A 19,557-nucleotide genomic window follows, 5' to 3' on the forward strand; every position below is an offset into this window, starting at 1 on the left:
TTTGTTTTTTTAAAATGGTATTTTTAAATGTTGACGTTTACAACTCGGCACTAAGACACCAAGATTAATATATTCTAATGATTTTCTTCTTTTTTAGTTGATAAAAGTAGCTCAAGACTTTTCTAATAAATAATAGGTATAAAACTCAAGAGTACAAATATTTCACATCTCTTAACAAGGTCAAACGAGACCTCAAAACTACAATGATTCAAAACTAGAATCATATGAAAGCACATCGAGTGAAAACTTTCGACAAATAGAATATAGATCACACTGAAATTCGAGCAATTCATTGACTCTTTCAAAAAATAATCAAATGTTAATGAATGAACTAAAGTTCTCGAAGACGACCAAGCGTGGAGAAAAACGTTTGAGTGTTGGCACCCCAAAATACAAATAAAGAAATCGAACTAAAAATTCGATAGATGACTAAGTCATCTTCGGGACACGAAAACCACTTTAGAATAGTGGACATAGAATCAAAGCTTAAGCAAACCCAATGCAAAACATATACTAAGATATCCAAGACCCCAAACATCAAAGGTAATATAAAAAAACATAATTCAAGAAACAAAAATTAGTTATAATCTTTAAACTAATCCTCTCTAAAAATCCCCCTGAATAAACTACAAAAAAAAAAAAAAAAAAAAAAAAAAAAAACCCACAAATGCATGAGTGGTTGCGGCGGAAACGGCCATGGCGCCGGGGGAGGCACGTTGAGAGACGTAGGTGCCGAAAGTGAGATTGTACCCGAGGGAATGAGCACCCAAACACCACTTCAAGAGTTCGACCCGCTTAGTTCAGACATCGCCAAAAAAATAAATAAATAAATAAACTCCGGCGATGAGAAAAGGTGTAGAAGAGTGGGCACGACATAAGTTCTAGTTTTGTGTTAATATTTTAGTCCTACACATTTGTTTGTTGGACACTATGATTTAAGAAAATTTCATTACATTGAAATAAAATAAAACCATAAAAAAACGATAAAAATCATCAGTCACCAACTAATAAATCATATAGGCATCATCATATCCAAATATTAAATGAGCTCTCTCTTCAATCAAGCACTCTTGTATATGGAAAAAAATATTGATGGATCACTTTATTATACTTTTGAATTTTATATATAGTATTACATGATACAGCCACAGATACGTGTCCATGAGTTGGTACTACTAAATTACCAATGTAAGAAACTCACAAGTTGACTATATATTTTTTTTTTTTGCTCAAGAGTCAACTATCTTTTTCTATCATTGTTATCAACTTTGATAATTATTTGTAGTTTTTTTTAACCACGAGTTGATAAAATCATATAGAGCTAATATCAAGCCAACTTGCATAGTGACATTATATATACTATATACTAAAAGAGACTGATATAACACCATAGCGTCTACAATAATCTTCGTTTAAAAAACGTGTTATTGTCCTTATCTCCTAATTTTGCTTGGTTGTCCTGATTTTGCTATTACTCATTAAATAAATTATTTGTTACATGTAGTAGTTTATATTATATTGTTGTTTGGCCTTACAAGTGTTATCAAGAGCATTATTCTTATATTTTTGTCTTTATCTTACTTAGTAATCTAAATAAAATATTTGTTAGACCATCTCCAACCCAAAAATCAAATTTGGTACAGCTACAGTGTTTACACTCCAACTCGCAACACCAAATTCTACCCCAAAAAGAATATTCTCTTTTTATACTTTTCAATATTATTTTATATTAATTTCATATTAACCCCTCAATTAATATGTTATGCCAATATTAATCTTATTAAACGTTAATTTATTTTTTTATGTCAACAATATTAAATTAATTTTATTTAAATTAAATATTATGTTAATGTTACAATATTAAAATATAAAAATTAACTAATAAAAACAAATATTATTTTGGATAACACTAATAGAACAAAGATATTACATAAACATTGCATTTCGTAGGTAAAATTAAATATTTATAATAAAATAAAATAAAAAACACACATGAAAAAAATAAAACACACAGTAAAAACATTGATACTCATTACTCGTTCCCATTAGTATACTCATTCCATAAATGATCAATTAACGCATTACGAAGAGCTATATGAGCGTCTTTATCTTTGATTTTTCTATGTCGATCAAGAAATTGTTGAAATCTTACACTCTCATTTGACTTCATTTCAATATCTGGTTCTTGTGTGTTTGTCTCGGGAATCTGTTGAATTGGAGCATTAAGATCACACACCTCTTCTCTTATCATATTGTGCATAATAATGCATGCAGTAATTATGTCATGTAACACATTTCTTTGCCAAAAACATGCTGCTCCGGCCACGATTGCAAATTTTGGCTGTAAAACTCTGAAAGCTCGCTCCACATCTTTTCTACACGCCTCTTGTTTCATGAAGAAGATAAATTCTCTTAATGGACTAAAGTAGGATAACCGATCCAAATGTACGTGAGCAATTTCGTGAAAGACAAATGAATATTTTAAGAAGTAGAGATGAATCTTCTCAACAATCACAAGACCAATTTCAACAACAAGGATATGAAAATTTTAGCCAATACTTCAGTAACATCAGAGTACCCAACTCCTATATGCCAGACTATTAAAGATATTTTTGTTCAAGTAATTTGTGTGTTTATTTTGAATTATGTATGCTTTTGTATTTCTTTTTCTATTGTATGGCGTACGTTGTAAGTTTAATTTTTATTTAAGATTGTATTTGTATCATTATTAGTATAATTGGTATGTATTTTATTTGGTTGTATTGTGCTTAATTAATGTTATGTATTATTATCAATGTCATATTATTTACTCTCTTTTTTAATTGATAATATGTATTTTTTTGTATAAATTATTTAAATTAGGGTCTAAATTACAAATTAATTTTTTTGTTGGTGGATTTATAATTACAAATAGTTTCAGCCCAAATTTGATGAATAGTGTCACCCCAAATTTGGTGAGATACTATTTATCAACCCCAAATTTGGGGTAAAATTTAGGGTGAGTTGGAGCAATCTCACCCCAAATATGTCTAATCTCACCCCAAATTAAGGGTGGGTTGGAGATGGTCTTATACATAGTTGTCTGTTATATGCAAGGAATCAAATGTCGCCGGATTTCCAGGAATTTCGGCTGGAAATTCCATTTCGGTGGGTCAACGGCGAGCGGAAGTCATATGTATCGTTTCCTTCTTTGTTGTCGTTCGAATTTCCGCGAAACGATATTTCGTTTCGGTCGTTTGCTGCCGGCAGTTGTCGTTCAACGTTGTGTATAAAACCATCTATTTATCCAGGAAAGTCGACGAAAATCCAAGGAAAAGAAAAAAAACGACTCGCGGCTGTGGATGAGAGAACTCGGGTGTCGGAGAAAAATGACTGGTTTGGATTTTTGGACGATTTGGTTTCGGTTTTGGTGCTGACCGTTTGAGTTTTTGTCTTGGCCATGAGTGTTGTTTTTGGCCGTGTGGTTTTAATGTTGGTTTTTCTTGTTTGTTTGTTGCTTGATTGGAGAAGGAGGCTATTTAAAACCCTAGTGGGCCAACAAATGCTTAAGTGAGCTTAATGAATCAGATTGGCGTATAAGCCCATATGTCTATACACGTTTAAAAAACAAACAAACAATAGTTAAAAAAAACAATAATTAATGCCTTGCAAAATTTTTATATATATATATATATATATATATATATATGCATATTTATATAGTATGTGTATTGAGTAGACATTATTTTGAGATATATAACTAAGTTTACAAATTGTAAAATATATGTATGTATATATTTTTAATATAAGTATATATATTTATATTATGTGTACATATTTTAAATATGATTTGCAATATTAATTATTTATTTCATGAACAAATGGAACATTTATGCTAGATATGTATGATTTGAAGTGTTTTAAATTTGAACTACATTTAAAAATATATATATTTATGTGTTTGTTTCGCCACATTATTTCCGTTCGGTTTTCCGTCGGCACGTCGGTTTTCCATGGAAAACGGCATTTCACTTGCCATTTTCCACAATTTTTCCGTTGGATTTTCCATAAATCAGGAGGCTCGAAATGACATTTTTTTTTTATGTAGTTGTCTATATTATATTGTTGTTTGACCTTACAAGTGTTATCAAGAGCATTATTCTTATATATTTTTTTTGTCTTTATCTTGCTTGGTTATCTAAATAAAATATTTGTTATACATAATTGTCTATATCTCAATGCTTTTTGGGCTTCTATGTGTTACCAAGAGCTTTATTCTTATATGTTTGCATTAACTGAAGTGCACATATATACTATTACTATAACAAGCTACTGCCTATATTTTTAAGCAGTGGAATGCATGATTTCTAGTCTTCTATATTTTTCTTACATTCCAAACCAGACGGTCTATAAAAAAATGACTCCTAATATTATTGCTACATCTACTACATGAACTATTTATGATGTACAAAAAAGGATACCCTTATTCCTCTGATTCCTAAAAGCTTTGTTGCTTTCATCATCTTCCTTTATTTAAAAACAAAAACAAAAACAAAAACATGCAACTACTATTAGTTTGCAACATAGCAACATCTCTCGAAGTTGGACTAAGTACAACAACTTACAACTTTTTTGGTATTTTAAAGATTTATTTTATTGGAATACAACACAACATCTCCGATTTGATGCGTCGTTTGACAATACAACAAAAGGAACTTTTTCTTCTTAATTGACATAGATTAAATTTTGTGATCTAAATACATGCTCATGTCCTAAACTACAATATGAAAAAATTGGATCAACCAAATTTTGCGCCTTCAAATGACTACTTATATATTAAAGACCCAAACTTAAAAAAAAAGGTATGCATTAAATTTGACTAAATTTGATAGACTAATTGAATTTCAAAAAGTACAATAAATTTTTATAGACTAAAATAAGTACTCTTTACGAAATTCATTTTGCAGCGATGACGTTTGACAAGATTCGATGAAAAAAGAAGACAAACGACGGTTTTTATATTCTGTTTGATAAACTGATAGCATACATATGTAACTGTATCCCTTTTCTCTGTTTTGTTATTATTATAAACTACTTCCCATATATATGTATATCTAAATGTTAAATATATTTACTATATACATTTAAAAAATTTGTTACTACTTACACCAGACAACATCATCGTAACTAACATGTCCATAGGTCGTCCACTATAAAAAAAAACATCTAAACCTGTACAGGATATCAACTTCGTCACTAGTTGAATTTAGGTTTTCTTTGCATAAAATTAAATTTACAAATAATTAATTAGTCACGAGTATCCACAAACTTGGATATTTTACCACCTTTTGGACTAAACATGGCGAGCAAAGAAAACTCGAAAAAATAGTTTTCTCAAAGCAAAGAAGAAACTATAAAACAACGGAATTTTGACATTTATATTAGTAAAACCAAGTACCCTTGTCAATGTAACCATAATTCAAAACATGAGGATTCTATTACCTGGTAAGGTGTACAAACACTGTTATACATTCACAGACATTTGTGACAGTAGTGTCACAAAATACAAAATCTCTTGATTATATTGTTATAAAATATTGTATTTCGTAACAATACAATCACAAAATTCTATATTTCGTGACATTATTATCACAAAATTATGTATTCCGTGGAAATAATATCACAAAACTTCATTCGATATCAAGACCACTTGAATCTAGAAAAACCATTTGTTTTTATTAATATAAATGTCAAAATCCCTAAAATAATTAGGAAGCATTTGATAATCACAATACTTTTTGAGCCATGTGGAGTCACATTACTAGTTTGGTCAAATACAAAGTTATCAAAGATTAGAAGCACCTTTTTTTTAATTTATTATTAGATAAAATATTGAATTCGATCACAAATAATAGGAAGATAATATTAAATATTGAATTTCCTTGCAAATAAGTGCAAATAAATAGGAATTATGGGCAATAACGTCTCCTTTTTAGTTGTTTATGTTTAAACAAGTTGCTACACTCCTTAATTCCAATTTCACATGCGCAATGATTCGATGTGATACTCGCTTATTGGCCGATAATGTATGACTATAAATGAAAAAATAGTATGCTTATATTGTTAATATATTCATTTTGAAGTATTTTAAATTTTTTAATGATTAGTGTGCATTTGTTGAACATTATTATATAATTATGATTATATGTAATTTTCTTTTTAAATCTATTAGTGTTTTTTTTTTTTTGGTGTGAATTTTAGCTTTGGTATCCATCTTTTCAAGTAGCAATTATGCATCAATGAAATATCTTCCTAATTTGGATTTATGTCATGGTCTTCATATGTGCTTGCCTCCTCCACTGTTAAGTTCGAATGCAGGCCGATGCTAGTCATAGTACCAATGTTTATGTTTGTAAATCGTTATTTCTTTACAACAATTAAAACTCAAGCATGCAATAGTATAACTTATGTAAGTGTATATACATATTGTCTATTCATGCAAGTGTATGTATCTATCTATCTATATATATATATATATATATATATATATATATATATATTAGTTGCATTTAGCCAATTCCTTAGCTTCTTTTATGATTTTAGTCAAAGTTTTATTTTATCAATAAAATAGCCCATCAGGCCGAAAAAAATTAAATTAGCTAAAACAGTCAGGCCGAAGTAAAATAGTCCCTATATATATATATATATATATATATATATATATATATATATATAACATATATTTAGTTTAGTTAAATTATTTGGTGTAGTTGTTGGGCCCATCTAAGACTAGGCACGTGACTATTCAAAGCACATCACGTGTCCAAATGTTAAATCCAAAAAACGGATTAACAACCACTACAAACTCGAAAATGGCTTCTAAACCAAGTCCGTGTCAAACAACCATGACCACCACCAACAATGAAAGCAACAAGGCAGATTTGGGACTGGAGGGATAGGGGCGTGACTGGATTCCGATCTCGGACGCGTTGGGCCTTGTCTTAACCTTCCTCGAGCCATTTGGAATCTTGAAAAAGTGATTTCTCCTCTCAAAACACGATTCACAGATTTTTCTAAAGCTCTTGGAAGCTTTAGACTTTGACCTATACTTCCTTGAGCCATTTGGAATCTCGAAGAGCGATTTTGGGCCCATCCAAGACTAGGCACGGGACTATTCCAAGCACACCTTGTGTACACAAATGTTAAATCCAAAAAACGGTTTAACAACCACGACACACTCGAAAATGGCTGCCAAACAATCGTGGCCACCACCAACAAAGAAAGCAACAAGGCCGATTTGGGGCCGGAGGGACAGGGGCGCGGCTGGATTCCGATCCTCTCACTACCTACGATCTCGATCTCCATGGACTCGCTCTTTTCTTCCTCGGGCGGGTTCTTCGAAGAAGGCGAGTGCTGAAGTCGAGTGTGACCTAGGGTTTGATCTCAAGGAAGAAGAAGAGGGAAATGAAGAGGCAGGGGTTAAGAGAAGGTCTTGAAGGTCGATTCCTTGGCTAAGCCGATTCCACTCTCACACCCAATTAATCTTCGGTTGTTTGGCATGAATATGGGTCTGATACTTTGATAATCTTTTGGTTCCTAATTCCATTTGGGGAAGAAAAAAATTCTTAATATTGCTCTGTAAATATTGATTAAAAACGATGATGTGAATTGTATTTAACTTCAATGTTGAATACTTGAACCTCTGATAAAAACAAATTAAAATAAATACTTGAACCCATGTTGTTTATTTTATTTGATGATGTTACAATATACGTTTCTAATTTTACTTATACAGTATGTTATTATATTTATATTAAATACTAATTTTTTTTTATTATTGTTGCAATATTACAGACTTACCCTCAAAGCAATCCTCATATGCCTAAAAGGCCAAAACGTGACAACGCTGTCATTCAATGTTAACAAAAGGACCATTGTTTTATGACTGCGGGATTTTAAGGTCGCAAATGCTCTATTTCAAATTTCAAGAGACAAGCCGTTACGAGCGTCAGAGTTGGGGAGAAAATATGTAATTAATGTTTTACAAAAAGAATTAGTTTTTAGTCTATAATGAATTGAAGTAAGTTTTGTCATCGATTTCGGGGAGGTATATGAAATAATTTTTTGTTTAGGTTTAATGTTCGTCTATCATTGTTATATGAAATGATAATCGAGAAAATTTCAAAAGTGGCTATTGACAACTCACTTTTATTATTACTTTTTATGCAATAACTACCTCATTACGCTTTGGTTATTTATATATTGTAAACATAATACATACACACATTCGAGTAAATTTTTTTTTTTTTTTAATTTTTTTTTATAGTAAATGAGTTAGTAGTTACAGATGTAAATAAATCTCAAGTTGTCTTTTTTTCCATTTCATTTCTTCTATTTTGCTACTTTTTTTTTTCGCCTAAGCACAACTTGATACAATCAACATGGAACGACTATTAGGCCAACTTGCATACCTTCCATATCATGGAATATCGGAATCGCCATCAGTTGAATTTTAAGATGTCTTTTAAGACATCAAAATTAAAGTCTTTAGATATCTTCCACAAACTTGGATATTTTTAGGTAAAATATCAATAGTATCCTTTCAGTTTAATCGAAATGCGCGATTTATACCCCCAATTTTTAGAAATATCAAATATATAATTTCAGTTTAATATAAATTACATATATCTCCCCTAAAAATATGTTATATTTCAAATACCACCCTTTTCGTTTATTTTTTTACAAAAAACAATTTGAATTCTCCAAAATGCCCCTAATAAAATAAATATTTATTTACTATTTTATTAAAAAAAAAATTAAAACTTCTCTTATAAATAAAAATCTTTAATTTTTTTATAAAGAAAGTTTTTAATTTAAATTTTTTTATATATAATATAAAATAAAAAATTATTTCATTAAGGCTATTTTGGAGAATTCAAATTATTTTTGTAAAAAAATAAACGAAAAAAGTAGTATTTGAAATATAACATATTTTTAGAGGAGAAATATGTCATTTATATTAAACTGAAATGATATGTCTGATATTTCTAAAAACTGAGAGTATAAATCGCCCATTTCGATTAAACTGAAGGAATAATGTTGATATTTTCCGATATTTTTATGAGATTTGTAAACAATTAGGCTTCTTATAGAGGTGGCTTTTAAATTATAGCCAAACTATCTATTTATTTAGGCAAATAGCCCATATTTTTCATTCTTCCAAAATTACCCTTCATTTAAACTGTTTTAACTTACTCTCTTCCTCATTTCGTTCCTCCGATCAATTTCACGGCGATTTTTTCTTCCAGAGCACGACACGAGAAGAGAATAGGCGATTTGCATCTCACGGCAGCGATTTCTAGATTCTTCCTTGGATTTGCGTTTCCTATTTCTTCTACAGGTTTGAATTAGCTTTTTTTAATTGATTCCATGATTATACAACCAGGATCATCGATTTGGCTTCATTGGAATATATTTTTAGGATCATCGATTTGTAGATTTTCATATATTTTTCTTATATTGTTCAGAATCGACTTCGTTGGAATATATATTCTGTGTGTCTATATTTGAATAATGGAATTGGCCAAATCTGAGACAGGTATGTTGGTTTTTTCAAATGGTAAATATTATTTACTATCGAACAGCGATTTGTAAATATTATTTACTATCGAACGGCGATTTGTAAATAATATTTACTTATCATTTTTATGAATAATCTAACCCAAAATCGTTCGGAGATGACGTCTAGGGTTCAGTTAATTCTGTGTGTCTATATTTGAATCATGGAATTGGCCAAATCTGAGACAGGTATGTTGGTTTTTTCAAATGGTAAATATTATTTACTATCGAACGGCGATTTGTAAATATTATTTACTATCGAACGGCGATTTGTAAATATTATTTACTATCGAACGGCGATTTGTAAATAATATTTACTTATCATTTTTATGAATAATCTAACCCAAAATCGTTCGGAGATGACGTCTAGGAGTTCCCCGACCTGTTCTCCGTCTGCGAGGTCCGCGGCGGCGATGCGGAGGCTGGCGGCGGCGTCGGAGCTGCAGAGGCGCGCGGGGGAGTCCGGTCGGGTGGAGTTCCCGGAGAGTTTGATGGTTGGGCGGGCGAAGAAGGAGGTGGTGGAGTGGGTCGGGGCCCGGCGGAGAGGAGGCTCGGGGAGGCGATCCTCCCGGGGAAAGGCTCGGTCGAGGCCGTGGTGCGGTGGTCCACGGTGAGGCTGATCGAGACCTAGATCGCTGGCATCGAGGCTCCGATCTCCGTCGTCGTGGTCGTAATGGATTAACGCGATCCTCCCTGTTCTGCTTCCACAACCCTTGCTCCGATCTTCAGCTCCTCCGTCACATTCCGAGCGTTCAACGGCTGCTCTGCCGCGATCAGCCACGCCAGAATCGGCACCGTATTTCGCTTTGGCGGCGGTGGTGGTGAAGCTTGCGTAAAATCGTTACTTGTTTGGTGAGATTGATTGGACGAGAAATTCAATGGAGCGAATTCAAAGGAGGTTTGAGTTTGCTCTATGACTACAGGCTTCGTTGGATTGTTTGGTGAGAGGATTTGAATTTTGACGGTGTATTATTTGAACGAAGGGTAATATTGGAATATTATAATGTTTGGTTGTGAATTGGGCTAATTACTTAAATTTTGTGATAGTTGGACTAGAATTTTAAAAGTAGTAGTCAATTTGGGCTAGATACCTAGCCGGCCCTATTTTTATCCCCTTTTGGAGTGAACATGACGAGCAAAGCAAACTCGAAAACAGCGAGTATCCACTACACCGGACTTTTTTGAGACCCAAAACAAAAAAGCCATAAACAAAATTTAGGATCCAAATTGCCGAGACACATTACCAGTTTGGTCAAATACAAATATTTTCAAGGAGCAGATCAGAGCACAGATGCCTTTTGAAAACATGTCGAGTTGTTTTTCCATGACATGACATCAACTATTCATCATCTCCCCAAGTCGATTCCCCGCCCATTCCAACTTCAAATCCAACTCCGGCTCCGACCAGCAACGACTCTTTGCTCGGTGTTTTCTTACTTTTCTTCTTTTTCTTCATGGAATGGTCAGTAGACACAGCCTCCTCGTTCATCATCTTGTTTTCACCGTCGATAAGCTCTTCAAACGGAACTTCTCCATCGTCGATGACATCCACTTGGTTCCGTTTCCCTCTCAATTTTTTATTATCCGGTTTGGTTCTGTCTTCGTCCCTGGACACATCTTTTTTCTTGTCCTCGTTTTCTTGGCCTTTTTGCTTGGAAACAGCATCGAAGCCACGGGATGTGTTTTCTTGACCAATTTTCTTCGGTTCCGCATCATCCTCGTCCCCGTCCTTCTTCTCCTCCTTCTCTCCCCCCCTGGCGTATTGGTTTATCGGTTTCGCGTTGAACACACGCAAGTTTGGCAACATTTTTTGAACCTAACATTGTATTATTGTTCCACTCGTATGTAAGAAAGCGCTGCAAATGCTTTTAAAGGTGAAAAGGATACGGTGAAATGGAAGGCACCTTTTTAAGTAGTTTAGGGTGTGAAGCGATGGGGTTTCCGTGTAGATTCAGATTTCTGAGATGAAGGAATGAAGGAAGGACCTGCGAGTTGCGAAAGAGATACGTCAGACTTGGTTCTCTGAGGGCTTTTCAGTCGAAGAGGGAAACATAATATACTTTAATTTGAAGAAAAGAATAACCATGCAAGTAACATTATATTATTGTTCATAATTACAGTGTAAGACTTTACAATTAAAACATGTTATTTCTCTATCAAACTACTAAACTCACCCAGCATACAAATCAACTGAAGCAAAATGAGAGGTAAAAAAAAATAGTTGGAACCGGAAAAAAAGTGACCTTAAGATCGGACCAGGTGGTGATAACGTTGTGGCCGACGTCCAAGCTCAAAAGAGTGGCGTTGTGAGCCAAGTCTACCGGGAGAGCCTGAAAAAAATGGAAAATAGACGACAGTGAGTGAACTTGTTTAGAGACACAAAGAGAGTGAAAGATGGTTTGACCTTGATGCAATTGTATGAAAGCCTGAGCTCTTTCAATGCAACACACGCCTTGAGCGAAGCATCTATGCTTCCAATTTGACAATGAGACATCGAGAGCTGAAAGAAAGAAAGAAAAGTTCATTGCCTGTATATAATATACGGTACCCAAACTGAACAGAAATAGAAACAGAAACCCACAGTAGCCGTTACCTTGGTGATGGAGCTTGATTTCGCGAGAGACTGGCCGATCTGGGAGATTGGATTCTTGGAAACAACTGCGATTCATTCATTCATTTCATCATCAAATTCAACAACAAAAAAAGGGGGGGAAGAATGAGAGTACCGAGGGTGTTGAGGTGGGCGAGGCGGTGAAGCGAGGGAATGGCTGTGATACGGTTGTCGTTGAGGATGAGGGCACGTAGAGCGGTGAGAGAGGCGACTTGGTCGACGGAGACGAGGGCGTTATCGGCGGCGTTGAGGACGGAGAGCTTCGAGAGGGCTTGCACGCCATCCAAGCTCTCCAGCTTGTTGTGGGCCACGGACAGCCACTTCAGGTTGGAGCAGAATCTGAGGGCTTCCACGCTTCTGAGGTTGTTGAAGCTCAAATCCAGCCTCGACACCTTCGTCAGCCCGTCTACGTTCGGTAACTCCGACAACCCTCTGTGCCGAAGCTCCAGGCTTTCCCCGCCGCCTTCCTCCTCCGCCATCTCTCTCTCTCTCTCTCCTCTCTCTCTCTCTCTAAACCCTATATAAACCCTCTTCCTAGTTCCTACAATTCACCCATTTGTTCTGAGCTTGGAATTCCAATTATTGTGGGCTTTGCTTTCTGGCTACTCTTATAGGCCCATCCATTATTTTTTTCGATAATTTTTGCTCCTTTAATTAAATGAAACTGTAAGAAAAATATTAAGGGAAAAAAAAACACGAATCATATTGTTGTAAAAATGAACTAAAATCTCCAGGATTTTTTTCGTCATCATTTCTCTTTATTTTCGAGTTGATAATCGAAAATTTGAATTTTCTTTTAGTTTAAATTTATGTTGGCAATTAACATTTTAGTTGACGATCAAAATTTCTTTCAAAATTCCTTATAATTTGTTATAAAAAAAAAATAATTGTTTTGTGATTTTTATCTTCAATGTTGTTACTTCATTTTTATTTTATTTTTTATTTACTATTCTTTGTTTGGCCCCACAACATTTAGGAACTTGAAACACTAGTAATTACTAGATGGGTACACATGTGTTGGTGAGAATCGAACTCAGGATCTCACGGACATAAAACAAGGGCATGATCACTCAACCAACGGGACCGCCCCGGGCGAGCCTCTCCCGAAGAAGGGCAGTGACGGGAACAAGGACAGTCTTATCCTTGGCGGGATCGGTGATTCTGGGCGCCTGTTTACTCGCTAATGTCTTGCTCGGGATTCTCTGCGCGTTTCGGAACAAAAAGAAGACGAGGAATATAAGCAGGCCGATGGAGACGAGCCTGCATCGCTTCGAGTACAAGGAACTTGAAGAAGCAGCGGTCGGGTTCAAGGAGGAGCTGGGAATAGGGGCTTTTGGGGCGGTCTACAAAGGCACTCTAAGCTCTGGACTCGATGTGGCGGTGAAAAAGCTACACGTCGTGGGGCCGGACACATTGAAGGAGTTCGAGAACGAAGCGAGCGCGATCGGCCAGACCCACCACAAGAACTTGGTCCGGTTAATGGGCTTCTGCGACGACGGTCAAAATCACATCAGTTCCCGGCGTACGCTTCCTTTCAACTTGGCCCCGATGCCCACGCATCTCTCGGGGTCAGTTCCGTCTATCTGAATCCGTGTTATCGATTCTATGTCGGGCTCATCTTTTTCCTCTGAACTCTCCATCGGAGGCGGACGGACGATCTCGTTTCCGATGGCCATTAATTGGTATTGGTCTTCGCTGGTTTCTTCGCTAGGTGGGTCCTCTGAAATGTTTTCTTTTGGCTGGTGTTTTTCGATTATTCTTTTATGATTGTTCATGTAACAAATTCGGGATGCCTCTTGGCTCCCCCTGATTTCTTGTATCCCGCTGGGAGTCGGAAATCGTACGCATAGGTGGTAGGTTGACGGTACTGCCCTCATCCCATGTATCCAAGGTCTCCCTAGGATAGCGTTGAACGGGGACGGACAGTCGAGAACGGTAAATTCGACCATCCGGTTTATGTCTCCAGCCCGCACAGGGAGTTCAATAATTCCTAGATAGGGTGTTACTTCCCCATTGAACCCAGATAGCTGGTTGGGTTTGTGCTCGATCTCAACCTCCTCGATGTTCATTCTATCCAAAGTGGTTTTGAATATAACATCTACGGAGCTTCCTCCGTCAACCAAGATTCTATCTACTACGCAGTTACCCACTTCAAGTTCAATGATCAAAGCGTCGTCATGGGGCCCGTATAGCCTTTTGGTATCGTCCTTATCGAATGATATCGTGGTATCTTCTGCCTTTCGGCACCCAGTTGACCTTGGTGTACCTTTGAGTTGACGCTGGTGCGCTTTAATGGAATTTATGCTATCCCTACAGAATTTTGAACCTCCCATGATATAGTCGATTCTGGGTTTTGCTTGGGGGACGTCGTTGTCGTCCTCTTTTGCCCTTCCCCTTTTCGGGGAGGGATTTCCTCGGGTTCTGTTGTTAAATTCCTTTTTCTGGGGCGGTGGTCCCAGGTCGACATTCTTCAGCTCTCCATTTTTATACTTTTCAATAAGTACTTTTCGGGCTACGACACAATCCAGGGTGTCGTGTCCGTAATTTTTGTGGAAATCGCAGTACTTTTTCTTGTCACGCGGCCATTTCGGGGTGCCTCCTTCGGAAACTCCCTCGTCGTTTACGTTAAAGGTATGTTCCGGGATATTTGAAGGTTTCCTCCATTCATTGTTTCGGTAAGGTCTCATTCCGGGTGTCCTGGCCATGTCCGGAACAGGCGTCATGGAAGGGGCCCTCCTTGGATTATGTTTCTTTGACATGAGGGCCCTTTCTTCTTCGGCTTTTGCGTAGTTCGAGGCGCGATGAATTGCATCCTCGATGGTCTATTTACAGTCATTTCCTCTCGAAATCTGGACTCGTGGCACAATCCATTTTTGAGAGCGTTCAAAGCCGATTCTCCCTCCACATAAGGGATTTTTGACATGACAGTTTTAAACCTCGTCATGAAGCTTTTCAGAGTTTCGTCTCGGGCTTGTTGGGTATTCCATAGGTCTGCCATGGTCGCTTCATCTTCTACTAGCACTGAGTAGTGTTTGATGAACGCGGCCGACAGCTGTTGAAAAGAGCTTATCGACCCTTCCTCGAGACGTGAAAACCAATCTAAGGCGCTTCCTGACAGATTTTCGGCGAATAACTGGCAAAACCCTGCTTCTCGCTCGTTATCTCGTAGACATGCTCGCCCCATTGCGATGCGAAAGGCCGTTACGTACGTTTTCGGGTTGGAAGTACCTGAGTAGTTGGGTAACCTGATCTTCCCGGTGTCCCCAACTTTAACTTGGGTAATACATGGAGCAAAATGGGTTCGCCCAGTATCAGCCACCAGCCGGTCGATCTCGGGGGCCGAGCTCGTGGCATAGTACATTCGGGAATCTACAGCCCGGAACTTCTCCTCCACCATCTGACGGAAGGCATTGAACGCGGGGTGATCATCCCTCGGGATTTCTACGGTGAACTGTTCTTCCCCAGTTCGGATTTCTCCTCTCTGATGGTTTCTTTCTGGTCGAACTATCGGCTCGAAATAGCTCGGTTCCTCAGGGACTCCTTCCTCGCGGGGGAGATGAGCTGACGAACTGATGGTGAGATGAGCTGACGAACTGATGGTGAGACGAGTTGACGTGATGATGGTGAGACGAGCTGACGAACTGATTTTCTACACTCCCCCTCAAGCTTGATTTGGTATGATGAAGAAATCGAGCTTGGATTGCACAGTTCGAAGAGGCTCGTCACTTGGATAGTCATTGATGAGACCATGTGGTTTGCTTCTCTTTTGCAGCTTGATTTTCTTCCACAGGACTACAACTGATTTTCCTCCTAGCATGCCTGTCTCTTTTGCAGGTCTTCGTTCCTAGAGTTGCGTCTTGGAGCTTATTTACTTCCAAGTATACCTGGTCTATGTTAACAGGCGTCCGGAACAGAAGTTGAGTCTTGGGGCTGGTTCATGTTGTTGTGTGGAGTGATGTTAGAGCTTGACTTGTCCGAGCAGCGTAGAGATCCTTCCAGCCTTGACATAGCTGGTAGCTTTGAATCATGAGCTCGGCGACTGAGTGAGAATTTGGAGGACTAGATCGGATAGTCATTGATCAAGTTCTCCCCCTGACTAGCCGAACATGGAGTGAGGAGCTCGTTGGATAAGAGCTTGGTGTTGAAGTGAAAAGCTCATTTGGTGAGACCCCGAATGCGTCGTTCACTTTTGATAGTTATTCTGTTCTCCCCCTGACTATCAGAAGTGGAGAGGAAAGATGTAGTCTTGAGAGTGAAGACTTCTTAGTGGCGAGTTTGATGTAGTGGGGAATAACTTCCTGAGCCGAAATGACACCAAGTGAGATATGTCACCGAAGTGTAGAGGTTATCAGAGTAAGGCTCAGTTAAGAGCTGATTTGGTGACGAGAAGGTTCGGTGATGAGAAGACTTGGTGGCGAGTGCTCGTTGCGGAGAGCTCGGCTTGATGATGGGAGCTCGGGGTGATGTGAGCTCGTTGTGCAGAGCTCGAGATGGTGAGCTCGTTGTGGAGAGGTCGAGGTGGTGAGCTCGTTGTGACGAGGTCGCAGTGGTGAGCTCATTATGACGAGGTCGCGGTGGTGAGCTCATTGTGAGAAGCTCGCTCGCTCTATGAGAAGCTCGCTCGTGAGGCAAACACGTTGATGAGAACTCAATGTCTGCAATGAACTCGACGAGGAGAGTTCTTTGCGATGAGCTCAATGATGTGTGCTCAGTGTGTGCCATTTCCCACTTTGGATAGTAATTGATTCATTTCTCCCCCTGACTATCCAACGTACAATCAATTTAAGCTTTTCATGTGAATTTCTTCGAGTGAGAGGTCACCTAGTGATAGCTCGCCGAGTGAGGGCTCGCTGAGTGAGAGGTCACCAATTGATATGTTCGGTGAGTATGTGACTCAAAGGAGATGACTCGGTGCAAAGCTGAGACGTGGTGATGATGAGACTCGGAATTCTTCACTTGGCAAATAGGCTTGACACTGGATACTTTGTTATCAAAGGTGCACCACTTCGGATATGCATTGTTTTGGTTCTCCCCCTGACTATCGGAAGTGGGACGCTATATATATATGGAAATGTTACCTCGTAGTCGTTTTTCCAAACAAGACTGAGGTCGAGGTCAAGGTCCAAGTCGAGGTCGAGGTCCAAGACTGAGAGGCAAAGTCGAGGTCGAGCTTGGGACGAGTGGCGAAGTCGAGGTTGAGCTTGGGACGAGAGGCGAAGTCGAGGTCCTGATTTGCAGAGCTGCGACAGACGTTCATGAATGAGAGATCAGAGAAGACTCGGTCTCAGAGGTGGCGCTCGCTCTTGGATCTCTGGCGACGTTGCGGGGTGTCCGCTGTGGATGGCGCCAGAGGTTGTGGAGTTGTCGGAGAACTAGGCTGCAAGAGTGGAGATGTCACCAAGTGGAGATGTCACCGAAGTGAAGAGTTGGCGCTCGGTCTTGGATCTCTGGCGACGAGAAGAATCGGTGATGATGAGACTTGATTATGAGACTCTTGCGGATAAGAGGCCGTCTGGAAAAATTAGCCTTTGATGTTTTTGAATTTGTGGAAGTGTGAAAGAGCTTTTGGCGTGAGGCCGTGAAATAAGCTCAGAGTTATTTTCCAGAGTATATAATAAACTATACGTGAGTAATGAAACGGATAAAGCTTTTGGTATTAGACCAGGAAATAAACTCATATAATTGTGTGAGAGTGAAATATGTATTTTTGTGTTCCGCCCGACGACGATCGCCGTCGGGCGGAGTTGGCGGAAGCTTTGAGGTCTTGTTGGCTCGTGGAGGCTTTATCGTTGTTGATCATATTGAGGACGAACTCTTTCAGTTCTCCTTGCTGGATGAGAGCCTCGATTTGCCTCTTCAGATGGAAGCACTCGGAGGTTAAGTGTCCGTGGTCCTTGTGAAACTCGCAGTACTTTAACCTATCTCTCTTTCCCGGTTCCATCCTTAACGGTTCGGGGGCTCTGAACTTCTCGCGAGCTAGTACTAAGATTCTTTCAGGTCTCGTGTTAAGCGGAGTGAAATTGGCCTACTCTTGAAACTTATGCACTAGGCCGCGCCTTGGGTCAGTCGGGGGACGACCGATGACATCAGCTCTCGCCTTCTTCCTTCGTTGGTCCTCAGATTCGTCTTCTTCCCTTCTATGGCTTCCTTAGTCGTTGACTCTCCGGCCATGAACAAACTCCTCGAGAGTAATGTATTTTCCGGCTCGGGAGGTGAGCTCGGTCATTGTCCTCGGCTCATTCTTGATCATGGAGTCAAGGAAGCATCCAAGTTGGAGGCCATCTAAGATCGCCGAAATGGCGTCGCTGTCTTCAAACCTGTCAACCTTGTTCGATTCCTCAGTGAATCGCGATAGGTATTCACGCAACGGCTCATTCTTTCTTTGTTTGACGGTGCGGAGATGGTTTCTTCCCAATTTTCGTTCCCTAGAGCCACTGAAACGGGCGAGAAAGCTTTGTTGTAGCTCTTCAAAAGAGTGAATGGTCTCAGGCCTCAGTTTGAGAAACCATTGATAAGTAGGACCGTTTACAGTGAGGCAGAATGTCTGGCACATGATCGACGGTGAGTGTCTTCTCACTCTCATCCACATCTGGTACTGTTGGATGTGAGAAAGAGGGTCGGTCTTCCCGTCATAGGTTGATGTGGTCGGGAGGCGAAAATCACGCGCGAAGTCCTCTGCCAGGATTTCTGCAGTGAAAGGTGAGGTGACGTCCTCCATCATGTTGCGGATGTCTGGCGTCAAGATCTGGGCAGCTCGTAGACCTTTCACTTCATCCTTCAATTCTTGGAAGAGGGTCATCATATCTGCGTTGTTAGCGGGAATTGTTGTGGGGGCAAGTCTTATCGTGCGCCCCTTCTCGTTCGATGATTGATCAAGCGGCGCGATGTGTGGTGGAGTTGGGTTGGCCGGGATCGGCCTCGTGCCTGCTTGAAGGTTTTCTAGTTCAGGAGGTGGGAGATTCTGTGGAATCTCCCAACGTGCATTCAGTTGTTGTCTCAAGTCTTCATCATGGAGGGGAATGGATGTCGGATTGTGGACACGCCTTGGCGGGGTGAATCTCCGAGCATCACCGCTATCCGCCATGTCTTCTTCGTGGCTTATGCGATCAAAGGCGGATAGACGTGAACGTCCCGTTCTCGCCTCGGATAAGGAGTGGGAGCTTCGCGAGGTTGCTTGGCGGTTTTGTGGCCTTGGATCAACCACCGCTCGGCGAACCTCACGTGTCTCGTCACGTTGGCGACGTTCACGGTTCTCTCTTGCCACCGCGGGAACAATGTGCCTGATGTCACGAATACTCGGATCGGGAGCATCATCGCTAACCTCTTGGCGGGGCTCGAGGTCTTCGTCT

The 19,557-nt window shown here is 39.0% G+C and overlaps 2 protein-coding genes across 2 annotated transcripts; both read right to left on the bottom strand.

The window, feature by feature from the left end:
* Positions 1 to 10,811: 10,811 nt before the first annotated feature.
* Positions 10,812 to 12,783, bottom strand: LOC149381178 (Leucine-rich repeat (LRR) family protein). The gene is made up of 6 exons (XM_089601965.1): positions 12,324 to 12,783; positions 12,191 to 12,255; positions 12,002 to 12,097; positions 11,841 to 11,927; positions 11,502 to 11,582; positions 10,812 to 11,413 (listed from the first exon to the last, which is right to left on the bottom strand). The coding sequence occupies exons 1-6, from the start codon at positions 12,685 to 12,687 to the stop codon at positions 10,937 to 10,939; spliced, it is 1,170 nt and encodes a 389-aa protein (XP_089458091.1). The 5' UTR covers positions 12,688 to 12,783; the 3' UTR covers positions 10,812 to 10,936.
* A 1,196-nt stretch (positions 12,784 to 13,979) lies between these two features.
* On the bottom strand, positions 13,980 to 14,913 carry LOC149381179 (uncharacterized). Its single transcript, XM_089601310.1, has 2 exons — positions 14,133 to 14,913; positions 13,980 to 14,032 (listed from the first exon to the last, which is right to left on the bottom strand). The coding sequence occupies exons 1-2, from the start codon at positions 14,911 to 14,913 to the stop codon at positions 13,980 to 13,982; spliced, it is 834 nt and encodes a 277-aa protein (XP_089457436.1).
* Positions 14,914 to 19,557: the final 4,644 nt, after the last annotated feature.

Source organism: Urtica dioica, chromosome 11 (genome assembly GCF_054948205.1).
Source record: "Urtica dioica subsp. dioica isolate 48M chromosome 11, U.dioica_male_clone48M_v1_H2, whole genome shotgun sequence".
Lineage (NCBI taxonomy): Eukaryota > Viridiplantae > Streptophyta > Magnoliopsida > Rosales > Urticaceae > Urtica > Urtica dioica.